This window comes from Micromys minutus (assembly GCF_963924665.1).
Source record: "Micromys minutus genome assembly, chromosome: 16".
Classification (NCBI taxonomy): domain Eukaryota; kingdom Metazoa; phylum Chordata; class Mammalia; order Rodentia; family Muridae; genus Micromys; species Micromys minutus.
In genome coordinates, this window is record NC_137985.1 from 44,635,628 (window position 1) to 44,654,203 (window position 18,576).

The 18,576-nt window shown below is 40.6% G+C and overlaps 2 protein-coding genes across 4 annotated transcripts in view; one reads left to right on the forward strand and one right to left on the reverse strand.

Annotated features, from left to right (window-relative positions):
* Positions 1 to 14,141, reverse strand: part of ATM (ATM serine/threonine kinase) — a 90,174-nt gene extending 76,033 nt beyond the window's left edge. The window contains exons 1-7 of the mRNA XM_080929658.1: positions 14,036 to 14,141; positions 13,827 to 13,939; positions 12,389 to 12,534; positions 6,541 to 6,705; positions 4,147 to 4,312; positions 1,990 to 2,228; positions 245 to 408 (exon numbers count right to left, since the gene is read on the reverse strand). Coding sequence (XP_080785784.1) covers positions 245 to 408; positions 1,990 to 2,228; positions 4,147 to 4,312; positions 6,541 to 6,705; positions 12,389 to 12,534; positions 13,827 to 13,939; positions 14,036 to 14,107 — 1,065 coding nt within the window. The 5' untranslated portion in view covers positions 14,108 to 14,141. The remainder of the gene's footprint in view (positions 1 to 244; positions 409 to 1,989; positions 2,229 to 4,146; positions 4,313 to 6,540; positions 6,706 to 12,388; positions 12,535 to 13,826; positions 13,940 to 14,035) is intronic.
* A 3,137-nt stretch (positions 14,142 to 17,278) lies between these two features.
* Positions 17,279 to 18,576, forward strand: part of NPAT (nuclear protein, coactivator of histone transcription) — a 37,067-nt gene continuing 35,769 nt past the window's right edge. For all 3 annotated transcript variants that reach the window (XM_080929956.1, XM_080929958.1, XM_080929957.1), the window contains exon 1: positions 17,279 to 17,404. In XM_080929956.1, coding sequence (XP_080786082.1) covers positions 17,368 to 17,404 — 37 coding nt within the window. In that variant the 5' untranslated portion in view covers positions 17,279 to 17,367. The remainder of the gene's footprint in view (positions 17,405 to 18,576) is intronic.

Genomic DNA, 18,576 nt, shown 5'->3' on the forward strand with positions numbered 1-18,576 from the left:
CCTGAGTGCATTGAAGGCATTCCCAACCACTGCCCAGTTGATTTTTTTTAATTAGGATAGGATCCATTCACCTTCCCTGTAGATAATTGTCATCAGTAGTTCAAAAGTTATCACATGTTCAAAAGTGATCTTTCAATTAAGAGGATTACTGTTAGGTATATAGAGTAAATTTCATGGCTTGTCATAATACAAAGTATAAACATCCAGCAGAAAGTAAATTAACAAGCAATTTCAGCTACTATACCTGGTAACAGATATCTGCCATCAAGTCAATCAGATTTTCCTTGACAGCAATATTACGAGATCCTGAAGAATATTTTCCTCTACTTCCTATATGACTTATCTCATTCACTAGCAGGTCATACAAGTTGTACAAGATACTTTTCCATTTCATGGATTCATAAGCACCTGTAACCCAGACACACAGTGTATTTATATTCAAATTCCGTCTGCACTGCCCACTCTCAAGATGACTCAACCCCTTGAGCACGTAAACATTACATGTCTAGTCCAGTGTTCAGTCTCAATGCCCCTTTGGGCAATACCCTTGAAAACTCTACTTCCTTATGGTTTTCACTTCACAGTCAGGTTATCATAGTTATTAAAAACGTCTTCACATTCTCATCTAAAAATTTCCCTTTCCTAATGTATGTATGATGTCCCCTAAGAAAGGCAACATGCACTTCTTCCACATGGGGACCAGCTGCGGTATGATCGTTATTGCTCCTTCAACTACATACACGATGCTCTCTCTGTAGACAGTGGTTATCTCACCACGAAAGTCACACTCCAGTCAACTTATGCCCCTCTTAGATTCCCAAACGGGTACCTGCAGAGTCTGGAAAACATCCTCACGGAAAACTGCAGGGCTATTAATGTTCACAAACAAGGTAACATAAAAATATATTATTGAAGGCTAAAACTATATGAATCTTTCTGGCAGCCTCATGACCCTTTCAAATTTTTAATTAACCATAAATATGCAGTTAACTAACACATTACACCACCTCTTAACCGGCCCCATCTTTATCTTGGGTAGAGCAGGATGGAAGACAAAAACTGAGAAGTCCCAATTCTTTTATTTTCCTACATGTGTCAGAATGTATACACTAAGAGCTGATACAGATCCCTTCTGAAAAAAGAATGGTACAACAGTTATTCTCCACTCTAGCTGATGTTATTTAATGTGTCCAACCATCTTAACGAAATCATCACTATTACCCAGGATAGACTAAAGGCAATTACAGACAAGCCATGAAGAGTTCATTGAGGTCAACTGTCATTCAATCCAGTTTTGATTTTATTTTATTTTTCCTAGACATGGTTAATCTGTAGCGCGCTGGTTATCCTGGAACTCACTTTACAGAGTAGGAACTACTCAGAAATCTGTCTGCCTCTGCCTCCCAAGTGCTGGAATTAAAGCTGTGAACCAACACTACCTCATTCAATCCACTTCTCAGAAAAATGAAGAATATTCTTGTTTTTTTAAAAAAAGAGAGGGGATGCCAAACAATCAGGAGGGTAAGAGATGCATTACCAGTGCTTTACTGCTGTTTGTTTGCCCCCAGAGAGTGAGCCTGGTATAACTGAGAGGCACCAGGTAAGTACTTCACCCTCTTGGAAACTGAACAACTGGCTTGGCTATTTTACTTTCTATTAGAAATAAGAAGCAACATGCAGATAAACAAGTTCCCGCTTTCTCCAAATTCCTCTGCTCTACAGCCTATGTTCTCTTAACAGGAAGAGGTGATGGATGAGTGATGTTGGAGGAAACATCTCAGACTTGATTTCATCTGATACCATATTAAATAATGGGAAGGCAAGACAGAACTTACTGCCACTGGCTCTGATCCAAGAGAATGTATGAAAAGCAGTCTTGAGATTGATCACACTGACCAGAGACACTTGTTCCTCTACAGATCTGATGCCACACTCAGACAGCTTCTATTTAATGAATATATTCAATGCGGGGAAAAATTCCCTTTTTACCTGTTTCAGGAGTTTTGGCTCCTTGTGGATGATGGATATAAATCTGCAGTTGAATTAGTTCTATAATTACTTCTTTTAAAGAATCATTAAGTCGATGCTGAGTCCAGATATATAGTAAAGTAGGAAGAATTTCATCTCCTATTTCACACACCCGCTTTCGGAAGTTGACAGCCAGAGTCTTGAGGAAAATGTTAAGGGCTGCTAAGATGTGACTTAAGCCAGGAGAGCTCTTTTCCTGCCTGTGACAGAAGATAAACGTTAACTTGGTGTAACAGGCACATTTGAAAGAATAAAACATAATATTCAAACAGAATCATATCCTGGGTTCATATCTCTTCAGAAAAACAAAACAAACCACAATATTACTAACCATTTAAAAAAAAAAAAACCACTTATTCTCACTTGGGGTTAAGAATTTTTCCTGTTAAATGTCTCTGCTACTAAACCACTGTCTAAAAATACATGCAATTTATTTGTATGCCTACAGTTATATTTTAACATAAACTGAATTTTGCCATACAAACGTGCACCAATGCTTCCAAATACTTTACTGCTTTGTTCTTTCTTAAAAATATATTTATTTATTTTTATGTATATGAATTCACTGTCACTGTCTTCAGACACACAAGAGGGCATCAGATCTCATTACAGATGGTTGTGAGCCACCACGTGGTGCTGGGACTAGAACTTAGGACCTCTGGAAGATCAGTCACTGTTCTTAACTGCTGAGTCCTCTCTCTCCAGCCACATTACTTTTTGATAAACTACATCTATTCTTAAAATGGAAAGAATGAAATTATTTAAGTGACGTCCAACTTTCCTTGTTATCAGATGAGAAAAACATAAGGCTCTTTTGGTGTCATTTAGTGTTCACACACTAATGACCCTTCAGGAAACTACTGGCTCTGAGTCAATGGTTCCTTTTCAAAGACAGTACTTCACAGTCACCAGTGCAGTGGGTAGAGTCTTGTCTCCAAACTGCTGATAGAATTTGCTGTTTATTTCTAGTAACACAGCTCTTTTAACTACAGTACCTCTTATCTCACTGTGATTTGTCCTGCATATCTTTGATAGCTGATGAGGTTAAATGTGTTCATAAATTGATTGCATATTTATTTTTCTTTTCTCATTTATTTTCTCATGATGCAGACCAAGATGGCAATAAACTTACAATTGTCCTATGCAGTCTCCAGAGTACTGGAGTTACAGAATTACATCACTGCCCTTTGCCTATTTTTTTTAAATTAGGGTATTTAGAAAAAAATTTAGATAACTTATTTTTTTATTGGTTTTTGAGAATTTCATACAATGTGCCTTGATCCATCTCCCTAGCATACAGTTTTTGTTACCAAGTTTCTTAAAGCTGTAATATAATCTAGATGTTAAGTCTTTAGTCAGATCCATAGTGTGCAAGATGCTCTCCTCCCATTTGGCAAGCTATCTCTTCACCCTATCAGTATTTCCTTCCTATGTAGAAAGATACTGCAGTTTATATAAACCCACTTACTCCTTTTTGCTTTCGTTTTAGGGGTTTAGTCCCAAAAGATCACTGCTTTTTATCTTATAAAAAAATGTAGTGTGTGCGCACACACATGCACATACAAGTATGCATGAAGAGGCCTACAGGAGGACATTGGGTGGCCCGACTGTTCTCCACATTATACCCTTGAAACAAGGTTTGTCTCTCTCAATCTGGAGCTTGCCACTGTGGGGTAATGCTGGTGGTTAGCCAACCCCAATTGTTTCTGTCCCTATCTTCAACTCCAACTCAGAGAGGGATCAAAACTTTGTCCAGTTATTTGGCTGCTTTGGATCCACACCCAGGCCCGCATGCTTGCACATCAAGCATTATACCCACCCACTAAGCCACCTCCCCGGACCCTTACAGCAGTATCTTACAGTGCTTCATCTGTTTGCTTTCTTCAAGTTTCTTAGTGGCAAATTGTTGGTCTGCTTTAAGGGATTTTTTTAAAAATATAAGACGGAAAATAGAGGTCAAGATGCACAAGAAAGTGAATGTGACTATCCATGGTTATGTATTAAAAATTACAACCCATTTGAGCAACTGAATGCCCACTGTGGAAAAGGCTAAAACATGGTCACGGCAAGGCGATCTAGTGAAGTTTGGTATAATATGAAACAAAGTGGTAGGGTTACCTGGCACACTGAATAGCCTTGGAAAAAAGATCTAAAAACTTTGAAGGTAATCCATCAGTCTGTGAACAGCATCCTCTGGTGACAGCATGAATTATTCTAGCCACTAAAATTCTGTTCATGTCCTGTGAGGGTTTGAGATACAGCCTGAAGTACAGAGAAAACAATTCTAAAAATTGAAAGAAAAAAGTATTAGCTAATTATTTTAAAAATCAACTACGGTCAACATCACAGTTCAACTTAAATATGCTATAATTCCTCAAGACCAAAGTATTAAAGATAAGCTTGAATTTAATAGAATACATCAATGTTTATTACTGTGCTTAACATAGGAACAGAAGCAGCAGCACAGTGGGAAAGTATCTGTTTTAACAACCAGACCTCAAGTAAGCCATTTCATGTCTCCACGCCTGTGCGGTCTTATCCAGGACTAGCAAAGTCACTCACTGCGTCCTGGTGTATAGAAAGTGTCACCCTTTATAAATGGCTTCACAGTTCACTCTGCCTGTATGTAACCTAACAATAGCATGGTATTTCCATGGATTTTTAGTAAAGGACATAAGGTTCTTGCTCAAAGAAAAAGGAGAGTTTATTCCTTGCAGCACTAACAGCAGGCAGATTACTTCTATCTCTGCATTAGGTCCCCAATCTAAACAGAGTCGTTAAGAGGGATGTTTGACGTAAATGAAAATAGTAGCTCTTTTATAAATAAGTTAAAGGCAAACCCAATCTTTGTATAAAGGAAGCCAATGACTCTACCTCTCAATTTATTCACTACACAATACACCCTTGAAGAAACTAGTCTAGATTAAAAACAATCACAAGAGTCAGAGACATGCAGCAGATACACAGGAAAGATTATCAACTATCTGTATCTTCCTTTTCAATTGTTCACTTCACACTTCTGCAAAAATGAATAAATGGCTTAAAAGATATCAAACAAGATATGTGGCCAATATAAATAAGTCAAACATTGTATTTTAATCATATTATATAATAAGAGTTCATACAGTTATATCAATTATGTCAACATGTTTGCACTGCATCAAATAGCTACATAATGATAAAATGTTCATGCACTCATAATGAAGAGGAAGAATCCTTTTCCTCAGTTTTCTCTTTTATTGGCAGATATGAAAGAGCAAAGGTCAACACTGCCATTGCTTCTCATCAAAGCACATCAAGCTACATGTTACTCAAGGGGAACGATCCAGATGAATCCATCATGCTCCTTTAAAGAGGGGGTGTACAGAACACCACGAGACACTGCAAGTCGTCTCAGAAGAGTAGAATTCTGCTTCTTCACAAAAGGTGCAGTGTATGCATTCAGATGAATGTGCTTTCTCCACGAATAGTAAAACTTCATGTGAAGAAAGTTTGTGGCGTTTAAAAAATAAAAGCTCAACTATCGTCAAAGGTAAGCTTCTTGAGACATTATATATGAGCAATTCTGTCCCTTGCCAATTGAACTGAATGGTACAAAGCACTCAGTCCTGTGTGTGCTTCTGTTTAATGCCCTGACTGAGGTACAGTGCTGTGGAGGTAGGCCTGACTCCAGTGAGGCCTTAAGTTAGGAGCATCACAATGGTTCAAGGACTTGTACGATCAGTGATTGGGGATCAGGATTTAATAAGAACTCTCTCAAATGCAAAGACAAGGATGCCAGGAATAGGAAACAATTTTGTATCATAGCACTGAACAGTCTGGAAATAGAAATAAAAAACACTGTCTAGTAAGTCAATGGGTAAAAGGTATTTTAATGCATTTGATTTTTACTGCCTTACCAATTACATAACATCTATCTCTGCCTAACGCAGTGAATTCTTTTGCATGTTATCCTTCCAGTGACATTTACGATATTCACCACGTCCCTTTTAACTTAGAATTCTTGCTTTCAACCTCTGTGACACCTCTTTTGTTTTCCTGCTCCATTTATGGCTCAGTTGCGGTGTCCCTATTCTGTGTACATGCTGTAAACAAGCCCAGAGAGGGCGAACTACGGTATGGCGATTTTTAGTCCACCATTGTTTCCAGTCACTGAACTGCTGAGCAGCAGAGAACAGAGCAGTAATCTCTGAAATAAAACACGTGACTTAACACTTCTGAAAGTTCTAGTGGTATGTGTCCCATGTAAAACACGTGACTTAATACTTCCGAAAGTACATAACTAATGAACATTAAGAGTTGAGCATGATAATACATCTAATCCCAGCCGTGGCAGACCAAAGCAAGAGGATTCCAAGTTGAAGGCCAGAACAGGATACATAGCAAGATGTTCTCTTGAAAAGGAAGAAAATTAAAGGCTCTGACACCACAGTGACATCTGTGGGACGGGACTACTTTTATTGTTGAAATTTCGTTTTATAAGGAAAAAACCCCACAGCCTTCAAAACATACCTAGCCACTGTTGCTGAGATACTTCGCACCAGTATTTTCTCACGGAAAGAATGTCTTTGAGCAGTATGTTGCTACAGTCAGCTCCATAAGTCATGCCATTAGATGAATCTTTCACTGTGTCCATGACATAATTCAAGAGGTCTTGACATTTTAGCCTGGGTGCTCCTATTTAAAAATAAAACAAAATAGTAAAAATGCATAGATATTAAAGAGAGAATCCTTCGAGTGCCAGCTTCTTTAGCCAATTCCATTCAGAAAGCTATTCTTAACTCACTCTCTCATACAACAGGGTTTGGTAATTTCTATAGCTCCTAAGTAAAATTCAGCTGGTTGGCTATTTTGTTAATAAAGTTTAACTGGAACACAATCATGTTTCTGCATTTACTACCATAAATGACAAGAAATGAGTATCTGCAACAGGTAATATATGACCCAGAAAGTTAAAAAGAAAAAAATTCTAATTAAAAATAACCTAATTACTCTGAAAGTCAAGATTAATTCTATGACATCTAAACTGCATACATATAGAAAAGTCTGAAATTTTAACACAGTGTTTTAGATTCTGAAAATTCAGTGCTTCTAAAGTGGGTTAAGCAGCTATCTTTTCTGTGTACGTATATGGTGTTCTGCCCCATGTATGTCTCTGCACTGCATGCATGAGGTCAGAAGGCGGCTTCAGAGCTCAAGGACTGAATGTAAACATGGTTGAGAGCTGCCATGTGGGTGCTGAGAATGGAACCCAAGTCTTCTGAAAAGGCAGCCAGTGTAATCTCCCCCACCCCTAAATGTGTATTTTTAAAGATCACAAAATCTCACTTAGAAACGAAATTAAGAGAGGCACAGTATTACACACCAGTAATCCCAATAGTCCTTGGTAAAGGCAAGATTCTGGCTAAGGTACCATTCCGGACAATGCAGTAAGTTTAAGGCCACCTTGAGCCACAAGGAAACCCATCTAAAGAAAAAAGGGGGAGGGGGTTTAGATTTAGAATGGTGGTGTTTGTAGCTCCAGGTTACAGGATGGAGTACTGTGAATTGGAGGCTAGCCAAGGCTACAGAAATAAAAATGTTTTATTTTTATCAAATCATACGTTATCAAAGCTAAAGGACTATTTCTTCAGTAGTGACTCCATATTGAAATTGAACTACATGTAGAGTGCAATTCAATATGCATGTAAATGAAGTGTATTAAATGAGCATTTTCTTACTGACGAGACTGTCTATATCCTGAAGTATCAGGCTCACTGAAGTACTCTCTGAAATCACAGCTCAGCAGCTTCCAGTTACAGCTGATAATTTCAGGCTCCTGACCCAGGATGACTCCCACATCTGTGTGATCCTTTTCTACCACCCCTTGGATATCTCTCTCACAATTCTTGGGGGAAAAAAATTTTTTTTTTACATACAACATTACTTGTATTGTCAGAATATTATGGAAAGAAATAATTTACCACAAATGCCCAAGAACCAACAATAGACAATAAAGTTAATGTCATAAGTGTTAAGATGAAACCTTAATTTTCTGTATTCGTTATCTCAGAACACTCTCTCTGCCAAGCACAACTGTTTTAAAATTTATGTTTTTATTTCCTAATTCTCTCTAGAGATTAAAACTCAGTGGTACAACATTAGCATGGGTTTTATACCTACCATTGTAAAAAACAAAAATAACAAAGTTAAAAAAGCCAAGTAAATAAAAATCTAAAAATTTGTTTTATAAGGGGGCTGAGTTAGTTATATGCTTAAGAAACCCCGAGAAACCAATTTGCACACCTGGTTTCTATTTTCAACACTCTGTACGTAGTAAGGAAACAGGAACACTGGTACTGCTTTAAGCTCCCACTTAACTGTTCCCACACCCACTAGTTTGCTAATGATTTTCTTCATTCTACTTTGGATACAGTATTTTAAGTCTGTTAAAATCTCAACATGTGTTTCAGTTGCTATCAGCCATTCAGTTCATGTAAATTAATAAATGGAACTAAAGAGTTAAGGCAAAATGATAGTAACTCTCTAGTTTTATGGTAAGTTTACTGACACTGCAAAATTCAATTTTAAAACAAATTTATTGAAAATACGGTTCTTTTCTCATACACTATAACCTGTTTTCTTCCATTTCCATCGCCCACATCTTCCCCAGATCCCCTTCTCTCCAGATTCACTTCCTGTCTCTCATTAGAAAAGAACAGGCTTCTAAGAGAACAATCAAACATGATGAAATAAAGTATAACAAAAATCATCAAATTGAGGCTGGACTCAAAAGGAGGAAAAAAAAAGCCAAAGAGCAGACACAAGAATTAGAGACTCACATGTTCACACTCAGGAGTCCCATAAAAATACTGAAAGCCAGAATATATACACAGAGGACTGGTGCAGAGCCATGTCAGCTCTGGGTTTCCAGCTTCTGAGTCTATGAGTTCAATTTAAAAGCTATCCTCTAAATAAAACAGCACCTTTTACCTATTTAAATGATCTAGTTTTGGCAATTTTACTTTCTTTGGTACATTTTTAAAAGTGATCTCCATGATTAACTTTGTAACTAAAGGTTTCTTTTCACTAGAAGATTGTAAGCTACAAAATTTTCTGCTGGGCAACAAAACCTGGCATCTTTCACCAGAAACTACATGGTACAAGTTAAGATCCCAACTTTACAAGCCAATAGTACAGTGTTTGAGTGAATACAAAGCTACCACATGAGCCAAATCAAGTACAGAACGTTTCCTTGTAGCTGTCTTTTTTCTCAGAGTATAGAGGGAGGGTTTACTGTCCTAAAAAGGAATCTCGGGAGAATGAAAAATTTCTTTAAACCGCTATTCATTAAATTTATTCTAATATATTGTTAGTCAGCAACCTGTGTACTTTTACTAAACATTTACCATAACCTGGATTGTATAACTGCATTTTTATGTGTTGTCTTAGGGTCTCTATTCCTGCACAAGCATCATGACCAAGAAGCAAGTTGAGAAGGAAAGGGTTCATTCAGCTTACACTTCCACATTGCTGTTCATCACCAAAGGAAGTCAGGACTGGAACTCAAGCAGGTCAGGAAGCAGGAGCTGATGCAGAGGCCATGGAGGGATGTTACTTACTGGCTTGCTTCCCCTGGCTTGCTCAGCCTGCTTTCTTAGAGAACCTAGGTCTACCAGCCCAGGGATGGCACCACCCACAATGGGCTGGGCCCTCCTCCCTTGATCACTAGTTGAGAAAATGCCTTACAGCAGGATCTCATAGAGGCATTTCCTCAACTGAGGCTTCTTTCTCTGTGATAACTCCAGCTTGTGTCAAGTTGACACAAAACCAGTCAGTATGTGTGTGTATATGTGTAGCTGTGCATGGTACTCAAAAACTTGCAGGAGTCAGTTCTCTCATTCCATCACATGGGTCCTGGGGACAAAACTTAGGTTGTCAGGCTTGGCAAAATGCGCCTTTGATTGCATAGATTTGCCTCATTTTTAACCTAAATTTGCCATCACAAATCCACATCCTTATTTACACAGACTGTACAAAGTCTGAATGAAGTCTTTCAGCAAGTTTTTCTGTGCTAGCTTTCAGCACTAATGTAAAGTCCATTTCTTCGCAAAAGCTTATGAGGATTCCGCATTTCTGCCTCAAAAATGTCACTCTTGAGGTTATCAAGATGGCTCCACTTTATGGTACTTGAGGGCAAGCTTGTTAATGTGAGTTCAATCTCCAGAACTCATAGGACAAAAGGAGACAACCAAGTTGTCCTTTGACACACATGAGTACATCATGGAAAATGCACACACACGTACACAAAATAAATAAAATGTAGGAAAAAGACTTTAAAACCATCATCAAAATATCAAATGTAGGGACTAGAGGTGCTTCTCAGCAAAGGGGAGTTATCTAGCACATACAAGGCCCAGGTTTAACGACCAGTACTATACATCTATCTTCAGGTACACACACTTAACTATTCAGGTTCAGGATGAGACAGATATGTGAGCTATCACTGACCAAAAGACTTGATTTTTATTCATTTTTTTTTCTTTAAATGATAGCATGATATAGAGCTATAACTGAGTTTGGGCTACAAGAGGCTAGTGTTATCTCAGAATGAATAAATGTAAGGAATACAAGCTGGGGCGACAGATTAGTTGGTAAAGTGCTTGTCTTACAAGTATAAGACCTACATGTGATCTCCCAGACAAAGAAGCTGGGCATTGTGGCATGCATTTGTAATCTCAGCACAAATCAGACAGAAGGATCCCTGGGGCGTGTTGGCCCACAAACAGCCTATTTAGCAACCTCCAGGCCAACAAGAAATTCTTTAGCCAAAAAACACAAGCTGGATGCCATCAAACAGTCCTCGCATTCATCAGAATACTTTTTTGCACCCCGTACATATATACGTGAATAAACAAACAAAACACATAGCCAGCATGGGGGCACGTATTGCAATCCAGGCACTGAGGAAGATGTGAGGCACCAAGATCACATATCTGAGGCCAACCTGCGCTACACTGAAAGACCCTGCTTCAAAAAACAAAATGGAAACAAATATGCTGTAGACTGTATCAACTAGATTATACCACAAGACTGAGTGCCACTCTCTGAGACATAACAAACTCAAGAATCTTAAAGAGAAAGTAAAATAAAAACTAGGTCAATGAGCTGAAGGAATTAGGTCCATTTACCTTAGAGAAAGAGTACTCAGGAATGCTATGGCTATTTTCAAATATATCAAATGATTCATGCTGAAATAAATAATAGGAGTATAATTTAAGTTAGAGGGGTGGGAGATATAGCTTAGTGGTTAAGAGCATCTGATACTCTTGCAGAGGACCTCCCTGCACTCACATAAAACCATCCAGTTCCAAAGGATTCTCCTGATTTCTCTAAGAACTGGAATATATGGTATACTTACATTCAGACAAAACCACTCATACACATAAATAAGCAAATCCAAAAAAAAAAAAAAAGAAAAAAGAAAAGAAAAGCAGAAGCTTGGAGAGATGGCTTAGAGGTTAAGAGCACTGGTTGCTCTTCCAGAGGTCCTAAGTTCAATTCCCAGCAACCACATGGTGGCTTACAACCATCTGTAATAAGACCTGATGCCCTCTTCTGATGTGTTGGAAGAGAGTGACAGTGTAAACACGTACATAAAACAAATCTTTAAAAATAAAGTATAGCAATAACCAATGAAGACTTTTTTAACTTTTTTTTTTTTACACATTTTCTGTTTATTTCCTTTTGTGCATGCACATGTTCATATATGCACTAACCACCATGGTGCATGTGTAAACATCAGAGGACAATTTGAAAGAGTTGGTTTTCTCCATCATTTAGGTTGTGGGGCTCAAACTCATGTCATCAGGCTTACTGGCAAAGTTCCTTTACCTACTAAGCCATCTCACTGGCCTGACAGGAATTTATACCCTTAAAATTGTTCGGCCTCAAAACATTTACTGGACCTTTAAGACTGCACTTCTGCCGACGCATAAAAATATGAAGAGGGAGTACAAGAATGGGGGAACTGAAGCATTAATTTTTAATCTTTCCACTTCTTAGATTCAAGATTTTATACTAAATTACTCTAAATTTCAAACCTACTATCTTAAAAGCTAGCATATGTGCTAGGAATTTTAAAAAGTGCTTAATTTTCATGCTACTGTAACTACTGAAGCGTTTGTGTGTAATGCATAATGTTGTTTACTTTCTTGTTGCTTTGTTTTTTTTTGAGACAGGGTTTCTCTGTGCAGCCCTGGCTGTCCTGGAACTCACTCTGTAGACCAGGCTGGCCTCAGACTCAGACATCCACCTGCCTCTGCCTCCCGAGTGCTGGGACTAAAGGTGTGAGCCAGCACGCCCAGCCAAGGTTGCTTACTTTTGTTTGCACATTTGATGAAGTATCTGACCAAACTGCTGATCTCTTGCATCTTCTTCTGCCTGGAGGTTTGTGTGGAGGCCGATACATTTGATTTTGCTGTTCTAAGACTTTCTGTTTCTTTTTGAATGTACTTCTGCAAAAACCTTCAAGAAAAGAAAATCATACATCCTCATTAATGCTTATCCTTTTATCATTTCAAAAACTCCTGTGTATCTTCCCCCAAAGCATCTTTTAAACCACACTGTTGTACCAACCCTGTCTCAAAAGCCCAACTCCCACCCCTGCCCAAAAGCTTATCTGTAGGTATTCTAAGACAATTTAATATCGTATGAAGGAATACGAATTACTTCCTTACTACAGTTGTTTATTTTCCTTATGTGTAACGAGCTGAACTCATTATCTTCCTCTATCACCCTCCCAAGAGCCAAGGTTACAGTTGTTACACCACACCAGCTTCAGGTTAACTTCTACAAAAAGGTAAGGCGTTTGGAGGTCTGATGAGATTGCCCATGGTGAAGGACCAGAGCTCAGTTCCCAGCATCCATATAGGATGGCTTACAACATCTATATAAGTCTAGTTTAAGGATATCCAATGTCTACTTTTGGACTCCCAGGAACCTGCCTACACACAAACTTACTTGACAAAGACACACACACAAATACAAATAAATCAAAGCATTTTTATATTTTTTGCAAAAAATCTCCCCCCCCCCAAAGTCTTATGTTTTCAATTATGAATGAACTTATGGTTGAAAATGAAGATTCGATATAAGAACGTACCAACTCTGCCACAAAGAAGTTTTTTAAATTGCTTTAATCTGAAAGTATTCCAATGTTTTACTTGTTTTAGTATAATTTAACCCATGCCAGTTTCTTATAATCATCAATAATAAAAATAATAAACATATAACTCGCTTTTTTGTTGTTCTGAGGCAAGATCTGTTAGCCCTGGCTGCCCTGGAACTCTTGTAGACCAGGCAGGTCTAGAATTCAGAGATCTGCCTGCCTCTGACTCCAGAGTACTGAGATGAAAGGCCTGGGCTACCACTGCCCGTTATTATAACTTACTTTTAAGTCCAATTTGAAACAAATTTTTATAATCAAAATGAACAGAATCCTTAATCTGTTGTTTCTGTTTTGTTTGAGACAGGATTTCACTACAGAGACCAGACAGAACTGGAAGTCACTATGAAAGCCATGCTGGCCTGGGCTTCATGTTCCTCCTGCCTCAGCCTCAGGAAGCCTGACAAGAATCCTATGTTGCCTCTTCCTTGATCTTACAGGATATACATATAATGCATTCTATTGAAGAAATGACTTGAACCTTCTGTATGTTTTAAAGCTTTCGGATAAAGCTGCGAACAAAATTAAGGAGTAAAACGGCATCACAAAACAGAGAAATAATTAAAGTGAGAGACAAATTCAAAGAGGATACCTGAAAACAGCATCCCAATTCAGATATTTTCCTTGTTTGGAATCAGAATGCCTATCTAAATGTTCAACTGTTTCAGGATCCTGGATCAGGCGCTTAAATTTATCCACTTCTTTCTGAGAATAAAAAGTATAATAATAATGATAATAACATACTGTGTTAGCCACCACACATTTTGTTTTCAAGAAAAACGATGTCATGTAACATATTACCCTTCGTTCTGTAGCTCTGTCATGTTCTAGCTGCCGGCAGCAAATGAGCAGATCATTAAGTGCTAGACTCATGGTTTAAGATTTCAGAACATGCATCCTCACCTGGAAAAGAAAGAAATACACACAATTTCATGGAGGGGGGTTGTTGAGGACTGGCTCAGGGCCTTAAGCAAACTAACCATGTGATGTACCACTAAGTTGTACATCACTTTAGACCTTTATGTAATTATTTTAGACATTAGCTATACATTTAAACCTAACTGTACATCCAGAGGCATACTGTGATCAAAGGCACAATAATCTTTCTTAACATTTCTACAGGACATTTTCTTAAAATATACCGAAATTAGGCTCTAATTCTCAAATGTGTGCTTTATGCAGCATGATAAATGTATTCTTCTGAATAAAATGAAACACTTCAGTATTATCCCTATAAAAGGAAAACATTCATTGATAACAGCAAACAATATTTGTTTTGCATCCAGTGTTTCAGGTTAGGGACAGCTAGAAAACTGAACCATCCTGGTACACAGCGTCCTCTCCTGGAGACATCTGGTGATAATGATGATGATACAAGTATTAACACATAGTTCCAAGTTGTAATATGTGCCTCAAAGGAAATAAAAATACAGTAGGAAACGAAAGAGAACAACAGTTAAGAGTACTGGCTGCTCTTCCAGAGGCTGTGAGTTCAATTCCCAGTACCACATGGTGGCTCACGACCATCTGTATTGGGAACCGATGCCCTCTTCTGGTGTGTGGGAGGACAGCTACAGTGCACTCTCATACAATAAACAAATCTTTGAAAGAACAGAATCAGGCGGTGGTGGTGTGCACCTGTAATCCTAGCACTCGGGAGGCAGACAGAGGCAGAGAGAGCCAGGCACAGAGAGAGAGGCAAAGGCAGGTCTGTCTGCTGAGTTCGAGGCTAGACTGGTTTACAGAGTAAGTTCCAGGATAGCCAAGGCAACCGAGAAACCCTGTCTTGAAAACAAACAAACCAAATGGTGGTGGGTGGCAGAACCAAAGCTATCCAACTAGAGTAAGAGAACTATCATGTGAACAAGCCCTCCTGAGACATTAAAACAGGTAACTTGGTTCAGCTCCTAACATTCAACTGAAAAAGCTTCCTAGGCAAAAGCCCCTGAGCAGACAAATCTAATCTTCCATTTGAGGGTTCAGTCAGGTTGATGTGTTCTGACAATGATAATTATATATTACCTTCCTAGAAATAACCCCACCCCGGCATGCTAGTCTTGGCTAGTGGTAAGAAGCATTGGGCCTCAGTCAGGTATGGAAGTACTAGATTCCCGGACCTGGGGGAGGCTCAGGCTGCACAACTGTGAGGTAGGGACTAACCTGGGATGCAAAAAGGGTGGGTTCTATGGTCAGGTTGTAGTGTTCCAATCCAGGTCCATTCAATGAACAGTTATCCAATAACAGTTAACCTGCAACAAGTTGGTTAACCTCGAAAACCTCTTTTCTGGAGGCTAAATGAGAAAATAATACCAGTATCTATCTCAAGGAGTTTGTTTGTGTTCCTGTTTCTCTATCATTTTCTCTCTCTCTCAAGGAGTTCGTTCATTTTCTGTTTCTCTCTCAATTTCTCTCTCCCTTTTTTTTTTTAAAGATTTATTTATTTATTTATTTATTTATTTATTATATATAAATACACTGTAGCTGTCCTCAGACACACCAGAAGAGGGCATCAGATCCCATCACAGATGGTTGTGAGCCACCATATGGTTGCTGGGATTTGAACTCTGGAAGAGCAGTCAGTGCTCTTAACCTTAACCACTGAGCCATCTCTCCAGCCCATCTCTCTCCCTTTCTCTCTCTCAGGAAGTTTGTTCATGTTTCTGTTTCTCTCTCTCTGACTCTCTCTCTCTCTCTCTCACACACACACTCACTCACAGACACACCGAGCAAATAAATGTTCAGTGTAACTGTCATCCTGTCTTCTCTCCCGATCGCTTTATAAATCTATTTTGACGACTTTTTTTCTCCTCTTCTTGTCCTCATCACTTCCTGTGGTTTTGATACATACACAGGAAACTTGCTAAATCTTTTTCACTCAATAACAAGAGCTCGCTACCCTTTGTCCTCTTCACCACTCCCTGCTGCCTGAAAGCTTCGTTACCATCTTGCAGAGCAATTTACACCTGGAGAGGTCTAGCAGCAGCAAAGTTATTCTTTCAGGTTCCATATCCCAGTCCTTCCTCGGGCCAACACAGTCCTTCTAGCTCATTATCGCTTTGAAAACGTAGCTGTCTAATTACCTGTGCCAGGTGGGGGTGGGGAAGGGCGAGCAGGTAAAACATTTAAAAAGGCTCTGAGGGGTTGCCCCTTACCTCACTAGAGAGAGCTCAGGCAATACACCTGACAGTAAGAATTCGAACTCTCCAGACTGTGATTTCCTAGCTCAGGCTCTCAAACACAAACGTATGCAAACCTGTGGCTTAAACATAAATAAACGGTCTGAGACTAAAGTGCGAGATAAAGGGGGGAAAAAACCTACTAGGTCGACGGGAACTCTTGAGGTGACAGACAGGAAAGAGGGGCGCGTAGAAGGGAAGGTTCAGGCTCACTCCACTTAGGGTCTGCAGAAAGAGGGAGACGATCACGGCCGTCAGGCAAAGAAGGGGTAAGAAACGTCCAGAGGCATTCGGAAGCTGACGAAAAGATGGGGGTCTGATGAGAGTTTTCCCTCACAGAATTCCGAGCGTTCGTTCCTCGCTCCTACCGTTGCATTCTGCCTGTCAATGCAAACCCGGGTCGCTTCGCCTTTTCCCGCGTGCACCGACCTAGCGGCTAGGTCTGCACGCTCGCCTTCCCGCTTCCGGTTCAAAAGCAACCAGTTGGTACCGCAAGGGTGCCCCAAAGGAAGAGGTCCGCTGGCGTCGCTGCACCACTGCGCTTGCGCCAAGGGATCACGAGCGCTCCAAACTCAAAACACTCGCTCCTCTCAAAACATTCCCCCCGGCCTGAGGAAACGCGCCTGCGCACTGCGCACCAATGGCGCTCGACCTCGCTCCGGCAACTCCGCCCAGGGGCCGACGCTCCCATACCCGGCCCCCGGGTCCTCTCAGGCCCCAACCTTCCCCAGACGGAAATGACGACAATCCCGAGGAGCAGGGAGGCGGGTTTCATTTCGGCGCCTTTCTGTCTCCCGCGGAAGCGATTGGTCGGTGTGGCACGAAAGAGGCGGGACAAATTGCCGCGGGTCCAGCAGCGCCAGTGGAACCGGGAGATGCGGCGGCGCCGGGGCTGTCGCCGCGTTTGCTTTGAGTTGAGTCTCGTCCCTTCAGGCGGCTCCCTGTGCAGCTCGGATCATGCTGTTACCCTCGGACGTAGCCAGGCTGGTATTGGGTAAGCGCCGGCCCGGGAGGGCGGGCGATCGGACCGCGGCGAGGGGACGGAAAGACTGAGGGGCTGGGGGGGAGGGCTGCTCTGGGTGTGGAAGCTTTGAGGAGTGGGCTGCTCGCGTCCAAGTTCAGCCCAGCAGAGAGGCTCGGTCCCTCGGCGGCCGCGGACATTTGAAGCTCCTTGTTGGTGGGGATGTCCCCTCCCTTCGCGCTGCGCGATGGGGGCAGCCAAAGGGAGAAAGAAGCCCTGTGTGGAACACCTGGGGCCTGGATTCCGCGGCACAGCCAGGCCCGCTGGGACACCTGAAGGAAGGAGTGTCGTCTGCGGGATGGCCTGGGCTGCGGGTCCCCCACCCTTTCCCTTGTCAGAGCCGGTACTGATAAAGGAAAGGGGGGGGGGGACCCGCTTCCCTGGCCGCCCAGCGTGTGAAAAGACTTTCTGACGCCCTTACCCATAACCCGACCTTAGCACTAGGAATTTGGGACACAGGGAGGTCCCCACACTCCTGGCCCACCATAGAGGCGTGAAACGCCAATTGGAAATTTCAGAACGGCAGCGGGTCGTGTGGTTGAGTAGATAGATATGCAGGAGGTACGACGACTGACTTCTGGTTGCACACGCTCTAGTCCTCGTTTTCCTCCATTTTCGAAAAGGGCTTGTTCATAGACCACTGGTCGGTCGGGAAATACTGTCTCCGTGAAAGACTGTTTTCGTTGTTTGTCCCTTGAAAGAATAAAAGGGATTGTACTGCAGGGAACAAGAGCCTCTTAGGCTCAAAACTGGACAGTGACTTTGAAACATTATTTGCGACGTCTTTAAAAGAAAGTGGTCAAAGTGTGAGGAATCCTTCCATAGTTTCCACAACCGTTACGAACATTTGCTTTGTGCCCAGTCCTGTCCAAAAAAAGAAAAATTGCACATTTGGCAGGATATATTTAAGAGGCTCTCAATGGTTCTACCGTCCATTTTTGAAAAAAAAAAAACACTAAAACTAATTTTTTGAATGTTTCATTTTTTTCTATTTCATCGGACTTGAGTGGTTAACCCAAATTTATACCTGTGATTTTTAAAGTTAGCTTTCTGGTGATTTTTAAATTATTAGGCTCATATGAAAATTGGTCAGAAGTAGACCCACAGTATGAATTTTTTTTTCCTCTGTACATGTTGTTTAGGTA